General features: G+C 41.1%; 1 protein-coding gene across 4 annotated transcripts; it reads right to left on the bottom strand.

Moving 5' to 3' along the window:
* Positions 1–12: 12 nt before the first annotated feature.
* pomt2 (protein-O-mannosyltransferase 2) lies at positions 13–8,543 on the bottom strand. Of its 4 annotated transcripts, none has more exons than XM_036962532.1 (21): positions 8,401–8,543; positions 7,564–7,868; positions 7,384–7,468; positions 7,136–7,240; positions 6,931–7,039; positions 6,606–6,714; positions 6,322–6,481; positions 6,112–6,218; positions 5,906–5,988; positions 5,545–5,721; positions 5,384–5,444; positions 5,175–5,253; positions 4,903–5,054; positions 4,701–4,792; positions 4,500–4,576; positions 4,343–4,414; positions 4,189–4,248; positions 4,005–4,110; positions 3,782–3,922; positions 1,274–1,385; positions 13–1,054 (listed from the first exon to the last, which is right to left on the bottom strand). In XM_036962532.1, exons 2-21 carry the CDS (start codon positions 7,857–7,859, stop codon positions 949–951), a joined length of 2,289 nt encoding a protein of 762 aa, XP_036818427.1. In that variant the 5' UTR covers positions 7,860–7,868; positions 8,401–8,543; the 3' UTR covers positions 13–948. The 4 variants fall into 4 exon arrangements, with proteins under 4 accessions (XP_036818427.1, XP_036818428.1, XP_021440484.2 ...); XM_036962533.1 differs by having other exon boundaries at positions 7,564–7,822; positions 8,401–8,535; XM_021584809.2 differs by lacking the exon at positions 7,564–7,868 and having other exon boundaries at positions 8,401–8,542.
* Positions 8,544–13,476: the final 4,933 nt, after the last annotated feature.

The raw sequence follows: 13,476 nt of genomic DNA on the forward strand, positions 1-13,476 counted from the left end.
AATATGCATGCATGACATTGTGGTGCTTTTCTGTATTTGAGAAGTATGACGATCATGTCTGTAAACTTGTCACAAATGCAAAAAAAACGAATTATTAAAATCATACCCACACATGAAATAAGATCACACATTGCAAAAAATATATATAGGACATTGCAGGAGAAACAAAAGGCAATGAATGTGCACTATATACAAAGGTTGTTTTGGAGAGTTGTATTGAAAAGTAACAGATTCCTTTCTTTGAGAAAGCAAAATGCGGAACAGACAGTCATTGAAAGCACAGTATCTTGCCAAAGATGTATACAATACTGTGCACACTAAGATCGAGAAAACATTACAAGATAATTTGATATAATGTAACGGAAACAGGTTAACTCATTCCCATCATAAAACTTTTAATTAGAATATTAGATTCTCATAAGTATTTAAAATTGATTTAGTCCCTAGGCACTTAGCTCATTATTGCAACTCAGTCAAGAAAAAACTAAAACATGTTAAGGCAGTACAATAGACATCATTAGACGTCACTAACGGTCTCAATTAAATAAACACATCATTCACACATTTCAACATCCACCTAATGCACATGAATGTATTTACCACGTTTATTTATCACGTTTTTATCTCCCAACACAAAAAGAGTAGGCTATGATTGTTAATAGTATATTCTGTTCTTAGTATTGTTTCACAATGCACTGCTGCGCAATTCAAGTGTAGAAAGTCACTAAAATATTCAGTTTTCAATGTTGAATTAAAACACTTAGAAATATTTGGACTTAACTGACTATAAAATACTTTAATGTTAAATATTTAACAATCCATAGCTATGCACATTATGAAAAATACTGAAGTTCACATAGTGTATAAGAAACAGACACTTGCATGTCTGCTAAAATACCACTGATACATCACTATGTCAGTCAGAACTCTCCCTGACTGTTCACCTGCCTAAAACTCCCAGGAGTCCATCCACTTCAGGCCAGCCATGGTACTATCAGGGTCATGGGCAAGCGGCCCTCTCATACCATAGGACAGAGGGTGAAACATGTAAAAGCTGCATGGTTTAGAAAGGCAGAGAGAGAAACAGATGTAAACTGAAGATGAGAAGAGAGAACAACCAATTTCAAAATTCATTTTTGGGTGTAGATGAACTATTGCACCAATGTCATACAGTGAATGTGATATATATATAGCCAATAAAGCCAACAGAAAACTTCTGTTTACAATTTAAATCAGGTTCAAAGGCACAGAAGAGGTCTCATGTTTATCTCACCTATCAAGGATGGCCAGGAATAGCATTGCCTGTCCTCCTCTGAGCAGCCAGTCAGAATAGGGTGGGCGGAGCCATAGGTCAGCACTCTGCAGCAGGGTGTCCAAAGTAATCCCTGAGACAGAGATGACAATTCAAGATCTTTATAAATATAACTGGATTTTTATTTATTTCACCTTTATTTAACCAGGTAGGCTAGTTGAGTGCAAGTTCTCATTTGCAACTGCGACCTGGCCAAGATAAAGCAAAGCAGTGTGACACAAGACAACAACACAGAGTTACACATGGAGTAAACAATAAACAAGCCAATAACACAAACAAGTCTGACACAGTAGAGAAAAGAAAGTCTTATACAGTGTGTGCAAAAGGCATGAGGAGGTAGGCAATAAATAGGCCATAGGAGCGAATAATTACAATTTAGCAGATTAACACCGGAGTGATAAATGAGCAGATGATGTGCAAGTAGAGATACTGGTGTGCAAAAGAGCAGAAAAGTAAATAAAATAAAAACAGTATGGGGATGTGGTAGGTAGATTGGGTGGGCTATTTACAGATGGACTAAGTACAGCTGCAGTGATCGGTTAGCTGCTCAGATAGTTGATGTTTAAAGTTGGTGAGGGAAATAAGTCTCCAACTTCAGCGATTTTTGCAATTTGTTCCAGTCACTGGCAGCAGAGAACTGGAAGGAAAGGCGGCCAAATGAGGTGTTGGCTTTGGGGATGATCAATGAGATATACCTGCTGGAACGTGTGCTACGGGTGGGTGTTGTTATCGTGACCAGTGAACTGAGATTATGCTAGGTAAAGCTCCGCCTTGACTTATAGATGACCTGGTACCTGTGGGTCTGGCGACGAATATGTAGCGAGGGCCAGCTGACTAGAGCATACAGGTTGCAGTGGTGGGTGGTAGAAGGTGATTTGGTAACAAAACGGATGGCACTGTGATAGACTGCATCCAGTTTGCTGAGTAGAGTGTTGGAAGCTATTTTGTAGATAACATCGCCGAAGTCGAGGATCGGTAGGATAGTCAGTTTTACTAGGGTAAGTTTGGCGGCGTGAGTGAAGGAGGCTTTGTTGCGAAATAGAAAGCCGATTCTAGATTTGATTTTGGATTGGAGATGTTTAATATGAGTCTGGAAGGAGAGTTTACCTAGGTATGTATAGTTGTCCACATAGGTCGGAACTGTCCAGGGTGGTGATGCTAGTCGGGCGGGCGGGTGCGGGTAGTGAACGGTTGAAAAGCATGTATTTGGTTTTACTAGCGTTTAAGAGCAGTCGGAGACCATGGAAGGAGTGTTGTATGGCATTGAAGCTCGTTTGGAGGTTAGTTAGCACAGTGTCCAAGGAAGGGCCAGAAGTATACAGAATGGTGTCGTCTGCGTAGAGGTGGATCAGGGAATCGGCCGCAGAAAGAGCGACATCATCGATATATACAGAGAAAAGAGTCGGCCCGAGAATTGAACACTGTGGTACCCCCAGAGACTGCCAGAGGTCCGGACAACATGCCCTCCGATTTGACACACTGATGTCACACTATGTCTGCAAAGTAGTTGGTGAACCAGGCGAGGCAGTCGTCAGAAAAAAACAAGGCTATTGAGTCTGCCGATAAGAATACGGTGATTGACAGAGTCGAAAGCCTTGGCCAGGTCAATGAAGACGGCTGCACAGTACCGTCTTTTATCGATGGCGGTTATGATATCGTTTAGTACCTTGAGCGTGGCTGAGGTGCACCCGTGACCGGCTCGGAAGCCGGATTGCACAGCGGAGAAGGTACGGTGGGACTCGAAATGGTCAGTGATCTGTTTATTAAGTTGGCTTTCAAAGACTTTAAATAGGCAGGACAGGATGGATATAAGTCTGTAACAGTTTGGGTCTATGGTGTCACCACCTTTGAAGAGGGGGATGACCACGGCAGCTTTCCAATTTTTAGGGATCCCGGACGATACGAAAAAAAGAGGTTGAACAGGCTGGTAATAGTGGTTGCAACAATGGCGGCGGATAGTTTTAGAAAGAGAGGGTCCAGATTGTCTAGCCCATCTGATTTGTACTGGTCCAGGTTTTGCAGCTCTTTCAGAACATCTGCTGTCTGGATATGGGTGAAGGAGAAGCTGGGGATGCTTGGGTGGAGCTGTTGGCCGAGGTTGGAGTAGCCAGAAGGAAGGCATGGCCAGCCGTTGAGAAATGCTTATTGAAATTTTCGATTATCATGAATTTATCAGTGGTGACCGTGTTACCTAGCCTCAGTGCAGTGGGCAGCTGGGAGGAGGTGCTCTTGTTCTCCATCGACTTTACAGTGTCCCAAAACTTTTTGGAGTTAGGATGTTACAGGATGCGAATTTCTGCTTGAAAAAGCTAGCCTTTGCTTTCCTGACTGCGTGTATTGGTTCCTGACTTCCCTGATCTGAACTACTCCAACATTATTTCATGTATGACTCCTGGATGAGTGTGTAATGTGCGATCAATATGAAGGGGGCATTATGGGGAGCATGTGTTTGGGGTAGACCCACTTTACCTGTTAGCATGCTGCTGAAGAGCATGGCAGGGAAGTAGTGGTGGTAGTAGAGGATGCGGCCCATGGTGTAGAAGGGTACGTAGTGCAGCAACCAGCCCAGGAGCAGCAGCCCTCCACCTTCCATCAGCACGCGACAATGCTCTGCACACACACATCACTGTTAGAATCAAGTACTCAAACGAGTTACTCATGAAACTGACAGGGAAGTTCTAAAAGCTCCTACCAATTCTTCTCTTGTCCAGCTGGACTCCTCTGCGGAGGGCCAGAGAGGCCACTGCCACCATAACCACATACAGGCCCAGACTGACCAGGTTCAGCCACCAGATCACCTGCAGAAGAAGTAGATTTAACTATATTGTAGCAGTGTTATGTGTTAGCATACTCAGTGAGTGGAGAGAGGTACTTACAGGGTTCCCTAACAGGTAGACACGGTATTCAGTCTCATTCACTCCAGAAAACCTCAATCCCTTTGCAAAAACAGAACAAAGGCACAGTAATAAGAGACTTTCATTTTGTGACTGTCCAACCACATTGAAGTCATGGGGTATTCAACATGCAAACCTGGTAGTTGATTGGCCAATGCCAGGGTTTAGAGTTCATTTCATTGTCTTTGGGCTTCAACCCACTGTTACCCTGTAAAAAGAGACACATTTAGTTGTAATCAATACAATAAGTGTGTGGGAGAATTTGGCACACTTGTGTTGTCTTGTTCTCTCACCCTGATCATAACGATGTGGGACTCCAGCAATATCTCCAGGAAGTGGGGCTTCAGCACTGAAAGGCTAATGTTGGGCACTATCAATGCACACACAAACAAAAACACACACCTTTAGGTATTAGGTAAACACACAACACCATCACATATCAAGCAGTGGGCCATGGGAACACAATTTTTTTAAATGCAGGAATGGAGGTGTACATTTGGTATTGATATGATCTTCAATATTCCATTGAGAGTTTGGGGTCTCCTTCAGATATGGGCTACATGTAATCTCCACCTGTTCCCAGCCCCTGAACAGAGAAGACACAATTTGACACTGTCATCATTGGTAATGTTAACGTTTGTAAATAAAGATATTAGAGAACTTTAGAAGAGTCTAGATCATTCCTCCATTTCTTACCATTTGGGGAGAGTCTTGCCAGAGGAGTAGAGCACACAGCCAGTTGCTCGGTGCAGGAAGCGTACTTTGCTGCGTAACACCTTGACCAGGTCGCCCTTCCGACCCCCACACACCTCCACCTGCCACAGGTCATTAGGGTCACCTGTTCCATTCTGAAAGCACCAGAAAGGAATGATACTGATCAATATTTAGGCTGAAGAATGAAACCTCTCTCACACACAACCTATCAATAACTTCTGAGAACTGTGCAAGCATTGTATATGCTTACTCACGATGCCATAGCCTGTGACCTGGAAGTGTTTTTTAGTGAGAGGTGCCTCGTGGAGGTGACTGTGAAGGTTACGGGTAGTCCTGGTGGACACAAGAGAATCAACCATTATTGCATTGAAGAATTTGTTGTAATGTCAAAACAGGTACAGTATGGGTGCAGTACAATGGTAAGCTTCAAACAGATGAGGGGTGTCACTGTCAAACCACTTACTCTTTGTGCTCCAATTGAATAATGTCACCATGACGAACAAGGTCAGGTTCTCCTGATTGTGCTGGACAAAAAAAAAAGAACAAAATACATCATAATACGTATGTTGCAATTAACCTTTATGAGTGACATATTCTGACTGCACAACAAGGCTGTCCTCTCACCATCACTGTCATTGGATCTATGCACCAGCCACATGTTGTTATAGTCCTTATGGAGGTATGCTGTGACCTGCTGCTGTTTTGCTCCGACACCCTCTGGGTACAGATGCCAGTGAGAGTGGAGGTATCCTCCAGCGATACGCAGGTTCTTCACAGTGATGATAGAGCCATATGCCAGGTCTGTAGGAGAGCACAGGCCACCATCATAGTAGAACAAGGAGGACAGATCAGCATTATTAGAAGCAAGGGGTTACTTAGGACATTATTTGAATACACGTCATTCAAACTGACAAGTGGAAATATACTGTAAGGCACCACTATGGTACAGACAAAAACGTAGAAGATGCTATTTAAATCAACTCACACTCAGGCATGGATGCATTGTGTAGGTTGTTTCCAATCAGACGGGACTGAAAAGCAGAGCTGAAGAAGCCATCTCCTGGACCGCTGGAGACAGGGGACAATGGAAACACATTGTGTAAATGTGATTAGACATTATTTAGGGGCGAATCAATTTAAAGCTTTCCAATAACCCCACTATAACAAAAGCATAGCCAATAATCACCTTACCTTTTGTTCAGGACAACAAAGTGGACTGCAAATATTGTAACATACAGGAACAGGGGAAGCAGGATAAGCCCAAACACCCTGGACAACACGTGCTTCCCAAAATCAATCTGGTAGAATGAAGAAAAGGGAGAAGGAGTCAGTGTTGGCCTCCAATGTAAGTCAGTTTGGTACATCAATATCATAGGTGATTCATAATCAGTTGATGAGTACCAGAGAGAGGTGCAGATCCCCCAGCAAACTCCACAGGTCCCAGGCTGTGTTCATTCCCACCAGCAGGATGACAAACAGCCCCACAAACTTAACCCCCAGAGCCCCAGACAGGTTCACCCCTGTCAGTACCAGCCAGAACCACCAGGGTGTGCTAAAGGGCCTGAATACCATAGGAGAGAGCATAGCAGCATCACTATGTACAAATAACAAGTCCCTTTAATCTGATTCTAATGACTTAACTGACAATTCAGATGTAGGTTTGCTCTGCTCTGGAGGTTCCTTACCTATATCTCTGTCGATTAAACTTGACCATGCTGAGCACTGCTCCCATTATAAAGAACATGAGAATGGGGTCGAGAAGGATGTACTGAGAGATGGTTATGCAGCCAGTGTCTGAATGGGGGGGGGGGGGGGGACAACCCAAGGTACAAGTTATTTAGATTGTGATATAACACAATACACATCTTAAACTTCACCACAGTTATAACATAAGAATGGTTGACCAGTCCATACTCAAGTCTGTTTGGCAAGGTAATTGGCTAAAGTAAATCCAGACTCTCCCCCAGGCTGTCTCTGGTTACTTTGTTAGTGCTGGTGGTACATACTCACCAAAGGCCAGCACTGCAGCAGTGATGAGGGCAGCTGTCGGGGACTGGGACAACTCCAGCACTGTGAGGTAGGCAAAGGGGGGCAGACAGGAGCCCAGAGATGCACAGAACTGCACAGAGGCAGAGCACGTTCACAGGTCAAACTAGTACTGTGGAGCATGACATTATTCACACAACAAAAACCATTCTGTCTTTGTAGGCCTTACCCCTCTCATCCCCCAGTAGTTGTGGTGCTCATATCTGTCCCCAGGTTTAAGGAAAGGGTAGGTGCCATCGTAGCCAGTCATGTACCCAGCTAGCCCGATCAGCATCTGGCATAGGGGGAATGGTTACTTAAAAACACATACACATGATGTAAATCAAGATACTTATCAAGTTATGGAAGTAATGATGACTGTAGAAAGAGATATTCTAAGAATGTTTAGAATGCTAAAAGACATTGGCATTGTCTTACTTTGCCAAGTGGTGGGTGGACATCAAAGAAGAAGGTCCTGTTAATGTAGTAACTCCCCATTTTCCCAAAGTGGGTTTCATCCCAACTAAAACAGATAGGATCACACAATGAGATGATACATAAACACACAGTGACTTCATGAGGGAGCCTTACAACGTCTCTTGGGGCACCATCACTCACCATACATGAGGGGGTTCCATGATTTTGTAAAGGCGTGTGGAAAAAGAGAGCAACACCACCAACAGAAAGAAAGCTGTGCTTTGTGCCTCATTATTTGGAGAGTAAATGCCCTGGTCATGTTGTGCTGATGTCCCATTTAAGGATTGGCTGTCACCTTCAGACAGTCTATCATCCTCCTGGGTCGACTCATGATGGGTTGAAACAGGGCTCTGCTCCCCTGTATTCATCTGGCCTCTCCGATTTCGTAGCATTGAGCATTCTTCGTTGTATTGTGCAACACATTTTTTCTTTGCCATTAGTTAAAACTTAAACAAAGTTTGTCAATTTAATTGGTATTCTTAGAACCGCCCACAATGTCCATTGAAAGCTTAAGAAATAGGAATATTTTGTCAGTGGAATGTTTGTGACAGACTGCTACAACAAAGTAGCTAACAAGCAGCAGCAAAACAAGTCCCGTTACATTGTAGATTGGTCTATGCAGGGAATAGCTAGCTAGTAACAATGTCGAATAACAACGTTGCAATTAATATATATATATTGTAATGTTATCCGTATACTAGCTAGCATTGTAGCTAGCTCGCAGTAGCAGCTGTCAGACAGCTTTGTGCATTTCCAACCAAAATTAATATAAATCTAATCATTCCTGTTTTCACCTGATATTCCGTAGGTAACGTAATGCATTAAAAGCAGGACTTTGCTGGTTACATTTTACGCATTTGGAAAACAAGCATTTCTAAAATTAAACTACTACTCTGGCATACACTCCTGACGGAATTAACGATGCACAGATTTCAAAGCATCTACCGGTATTATTGTAAAATAAAACAAAACATTTACCCGATGTGCTTCATGAAATATCTGCAAAAAGTGCGCAGCACGCGCACAACGTAGTCGAATTTCAACAATCCATTTTTAGCCACGCACGTTGCGTGGTTTCTGGGATCTGTATGCTTTTCCATCCTTCATTAAATCCATGACACGGGAATACGGACACAATTTCCCAGTATACAACTGAAATTCAGGACAAGGCTGGGGATCGGTGGGAAACGCCTTCCACAATGTGGTTGTGCTGTACGCATAGACATTACGGCCACTGGGTGGCGAGAGAGCACAATAAATCACAGGCTCGCACACCACACATGCTCACAACACGTGGAGGGTGATGAGTGCCAGTTCGAAAATTCAATGCTCAAATGCTGAATAAGAATGTAAAAATAATCAATGTATTTTTATTTTCATATCAGTGTGCATGATTCATTCCACGATAAATTGCAAAGGTAAAATGAAAATAGAAAAATGTGAAATTATACAAATTTGAAATAAAAATGGTAATGATCAATGAAAAAAGCCAAATGGTAAACAGAAAATCGCAAAATATTATTTGAAATTGAAAGTGGCTGTTTTCATTTTCCATCTACCCAATTAAGCGTTTTCTATTTCAATTTGCATTAGAATTTTCAAAGTGTATGCAAATTGATTTTTGGAGGTGTGGACCTGGAGAGCAACACAACACCCCCATGTAGTGGTACATCTCTCTGTACATTGATTTTAGACTAGTGTAACCAACCCAGGTCTCCTGCACACCAGAAAAGCATAGGCCAGCTTAGCTGAAGCCAAGGCTCTGGGAGCCAATGCAACTCTTCAGGTATCAGACAAGGTTACTCATTATGTGAACAGCTAACCAAGGAGAAGTGGTTTGGTGACCACGCACATATGAGGAATAACTTTGCCTAGTGTTGAGTAACTTTGCAAAGACCAGAAAAATTGCATTGGCTCCCCAAGCTACATTTCATAGGCTTTGGCTAAGCTGTTCTTCTGGTGTACAGGACACCAGGTTCAACCCCTGTCAGTTACACTAGTATAAAATGAATGCACAGAAAACATGGCATGGCTAGGATGTATCACTGCATGGTGGTATTGTGTTGCTCTCCTGGTTCATGCCTCCGGAAAGCAATTTGCATACACTTTGAAAATGAAAAGAGTAAGTACTAAATTGGGCAGTTGGAAAATGTAGACATCCATTTTGCACATAGCATTTACCATTATCTGTAAACCATTTGTCATGTTGTGTTTACCATTTTCATTTATAATTTCTATTTACCATTTCCAATTTTCAATTAGCCATTTTCGATTTTCATTTTAACATAGCATTTTCACTAGGTCATGAATCATGCGCGCTGATATATTATATTTCTCAAACTGGCATTGATCACCCTCCATACTCATGCAAGTGCTCCATTTGAGGCGAAAGTATATTTGCATTATAAACATTTGGTTTCGAAATTAGGATATTATTGTATCGTAATGAAATGTATTACTGTGTAATGTGTGTAGAATATTCCACAGATTAGGGAGACAAATAAATATTGATATTTTCAAAGTTTATTTTGATGACAGATAGTGACTACAGTCAAGAGGTAAACAAAAGGAATGAACATGATATTTTCATTGACCACAGCATACATCACATCCTACACCACAACTTGTGGTTTACAAAGCTTTAAATAATATAAAATACATGTTCACAATTTGTTTAACCTCAATGTAAGACTTGTGGAGGGATGAATCATACAGTATAGATAGACTGATAAAGAGTACAGTGAACATCTCTTTGAATGCAGGTCAAGGGCATCAGTCATTGAAAAAAGGCATCCTCCAAATATGTGTAAGATAGGTGCTGGCAAGATACGCATTTCTCTTAATGGAAAATTTGAAAACATGACTAATCAGCAATCATATGTTTCTAGAGTTGAATGTGAAAGGACAACAATGTTAAATGACGAATAGTGTTCACTATATTGATTTTAAAAAAAGGTCACCAGAATGACATACTGTTCCCAGTAACATTATTTGAAAGGCAAAAAAGTTGTGTTTTAATGGCACAAAGAATAATGCTTGCATTTCAGAAGGCATTCTTCTTTGTATTGTACTTGTAGGATCAATGGCACCACATTGTGTTTAAAAAAGTACTGCCATTCCCCAACATTACATTTCAATGTCTGCTCCACAGGGCAGGATACATACACTTTCTCTGGTACAGTGTAAACCACTTTTCTCATACATAAAGATATGTTTTTTTTTAGTTTTTATTTTACAGAAATATATAAATCTAAATGGCTAAACTGTAATGCTGGATTTTTTAGAATTTTTTTTGTCAAACAAAAATATTGGCTGCACTATATGCATTATTAGAATGTAACAAAAACATTAATACATAGTACTAGATCTGTACAAAATATCCTAAACCTCGTCAACAAAGCCTTTACTCACAATCAGAGATGCATTAGTGGGAATGTTCTTACATGGGATCTGAAGTCAATTGTGAATGTGAATGTGATTGAATGTAAACATAAAAAAATTGCTATGGGACAATATGTTTGCTTAACTACTCTCTTGACTAGAGGGAGAAGGCTAGTGGAATCTATACAAACATATTACATATTTAATCATATACAGTACCAGTCAAACGTTTGGACACACCTACTCCTTTAAAGGTTTTTCTTTATTTGTACTATTTTCTACATTGTAGAATAATAGTGAAGACATCAACACTATGAAATAACACACATGGCATTATGCAGTAACCAAAAAAAGTGTTAAACAAATCTAAATATATATCATATTTTTGATTCTTCAAAGTAGCCACCCTTTGCCTTGATGACAGCCTTGCACACTCTTGGCATTCCCTCAACCATCTTAAACCTGGAATGCTTTTCCAACCATCTTGAAGGATTTCCCATATATGCTGAGCACTTGTTGGCTGCTTTTCCTTCACTCTGCGGTCCAACTCATCCCAAACCATCTCAATTGGGTTGAGGTCGGGTGATTGTGGAGGCCAGGTCATCTGATGCAGCAATCCATCACTCTCCTTCTTGGTCAAATTGCCCTTACACATCCTGGAGGTGTGTTGGGTATTGGTTCTGTTGAAAAACAAATGATAGTCCCACTAAGTGCAAACCAGATGGGATGGCGTATTGCTGCAGAATGCTGTGGTGGCCATGCTGGTTAAGTGTGCTTTGAATTCTAAATAAATCACCGACAGTTTCACCAGCAAAGCACCCCCACACCATCACACCTCCTTTATGCTTCACGGTGGGAACTAAATCAAATCAAATCAAATTTTATTGGTCGCATACACATATTTAGCAGATGTTGTTGCGGGTGTAGTGAAATGCTTGTGTTCAGAGCTCCAACAGTGCAGTAGTATCTAACAATTCACAACAATACACACAAATCTAAAAGTAAAATAATGGAATTAAGAAATCTATAAGTACAGTAATGTATTTCTACTGTATTTTTTTTTATAACTACACATGTGGAGATCATCCGTTCACCTACTCAGCACCTCACAAAGACTCGACGGTTGGAACCAAAAATCTCAACTTTGGACTTATTGGGCCAAAGGACAGATTTCCACTGGTCTAATGTCCATTGCTTGTGTTTCTTGGCCCAAGCAAGTCTCTTCTTGTTATTGGTGTCCTTTAGTAGCAATTTGACCATGAAGGCCTGATTCACGCAGCGTCCTCTTTTTATTTATTTTACTGTTATTTTACCAGGTAAGTTGACTGAGAACACATTCTCATTTACAGCAACGACCTGGGGAATAGTTACAGGGGAGAAGAGGGGGATGAATGAGCCAACTGTAAGCTGGGGATGATTAGGTGGCCATGATGGTTTGAGGGCCAGATTGGGAATTTAGCCAGGACACCGGGGTTAACACCCCTACTCTTACGATAAGTGCCATGGGATCTTTAATGACCTCAGAGAGTCTGAACAGTTGATGTTGAGATGTGTCCACCCCTACCTTGTAACAACACCACTGACTGGCTCAAAAATAAATTGCACAATTTAACTTTTAACAAGGCATACCTGTTAATTGAAATGCATTCCAGGTGACTACCTCATGAAGCAGGTTGAGAGAATGCCAAGAGTGTGCAAAGCTGTCATCAAGGCAAAGGGTGGCAACTTTGAAGAATCTCAAATATAAAATATATTTCGATTTTATTAACACTTTTTTTGGTTACTACATGATTCCATATGTGTTATTTCATAGGTTTGATGTCTTCACTATTATTCTACAATGTATAAAATAATAAAAATAAAGGAATACCCTGGAATGAGTAGGTGTCCAAACTTTTGACTGGTACTGTACATTTATAGCCTTTCCAAGCCCATATTCAATTCTCTCTCTCTCTCTCTCTCTCTCTCTCTCTCTCTCTCTCTCTCTCTCTCTCGCTCTCTCTCTTTGTACTGGCAGCAGGTCAAAGCAACATTGTGATAGCATATGAATCTGGTCTGGACCTTGTTTGATCGTAGTTATTGCTCTTGAGACAACCTTGCCAACAGAGGAGCCTCTTTGTCTCGAGGATGACTGTAGGATTGCACTGTTATAAGAAACACAGAAGACCAGTGGAAGGGGTGGTTGGTCCTTTTAAAGGCCTTGCTGACAACAGAAGCATCCCAAATACTAGTAAAAAGTGGTTTGAAAGTAACTTTCCCTGTATAGCAATGTGATTATTATGTTATAATATGAATATAACATGTGGCATGCTTACGACAATAAGCTTCCTCCAGGCTTAGTTACCAAACTTCAAAAACTATTCACACTGTTTCCCCTCATCGTTAGTAAAGTATATTGGTCTGACAAATAAGACAATATACATCCTATGCCCTCTTACTTTACAGAGCCTTGTCATGTACATGAAATAAATAATCAACCAAAAAGACACATGGAGAAAAACAATGCAGAAAAATATGTATGTATGCATACCAAACTGCCTGGGATCACTGAATAAAAGGTCACTCCTCAGAAAATCCCTTTAGGCAAAATATAAATGTTAAGAAATAGGATATCCCATGGAATACATTCACTGGATAGCTCCTGGTCCCCTGTGGAAATGTGAATGAGTATGT

Source organism: Oncorhynchus mykiss, chromosome 25 (genome assembly GCF_013265735.2).
Source record: "Oncorhynchus mykiss isolate Arlee chromosome 25, USDA_OmykA_1.1, whole genome shotgun sequence".
Taxonomy (NCBI): domain Eukaryota; kingdom Metazoa; phylum Chordata; class Actinopteri; order Salmoniformes; family Salmonidae; genus Oncorhynchus; species Oncorhynchus mykiss.

Excerpts from the sequence above, each read along its gene's own strand:
- pomt2 (XM_036962532.1), bottom strand. The coding sequence starts at position 7,859 with ATGGCAAAGAAAAAATGTGTTGCACAATACAACGAAGAATGCTCAATG. Across the intron at positions 6,482-6,605 it reads TTTAATCGACAGAGATATAG|GCCCTTTAGCACACCCTGGT; the intron begins GTAAGGAACCTC and ends TATGGTATTCAG. Across the intron at positions 5,254-5,383 it reads ATTCAATTGGAGCACAAAGA|GACTACCCGTAACCTTCACA; the intron begins GTAAGTGGTTTG and ends TGTGTCCACCAG.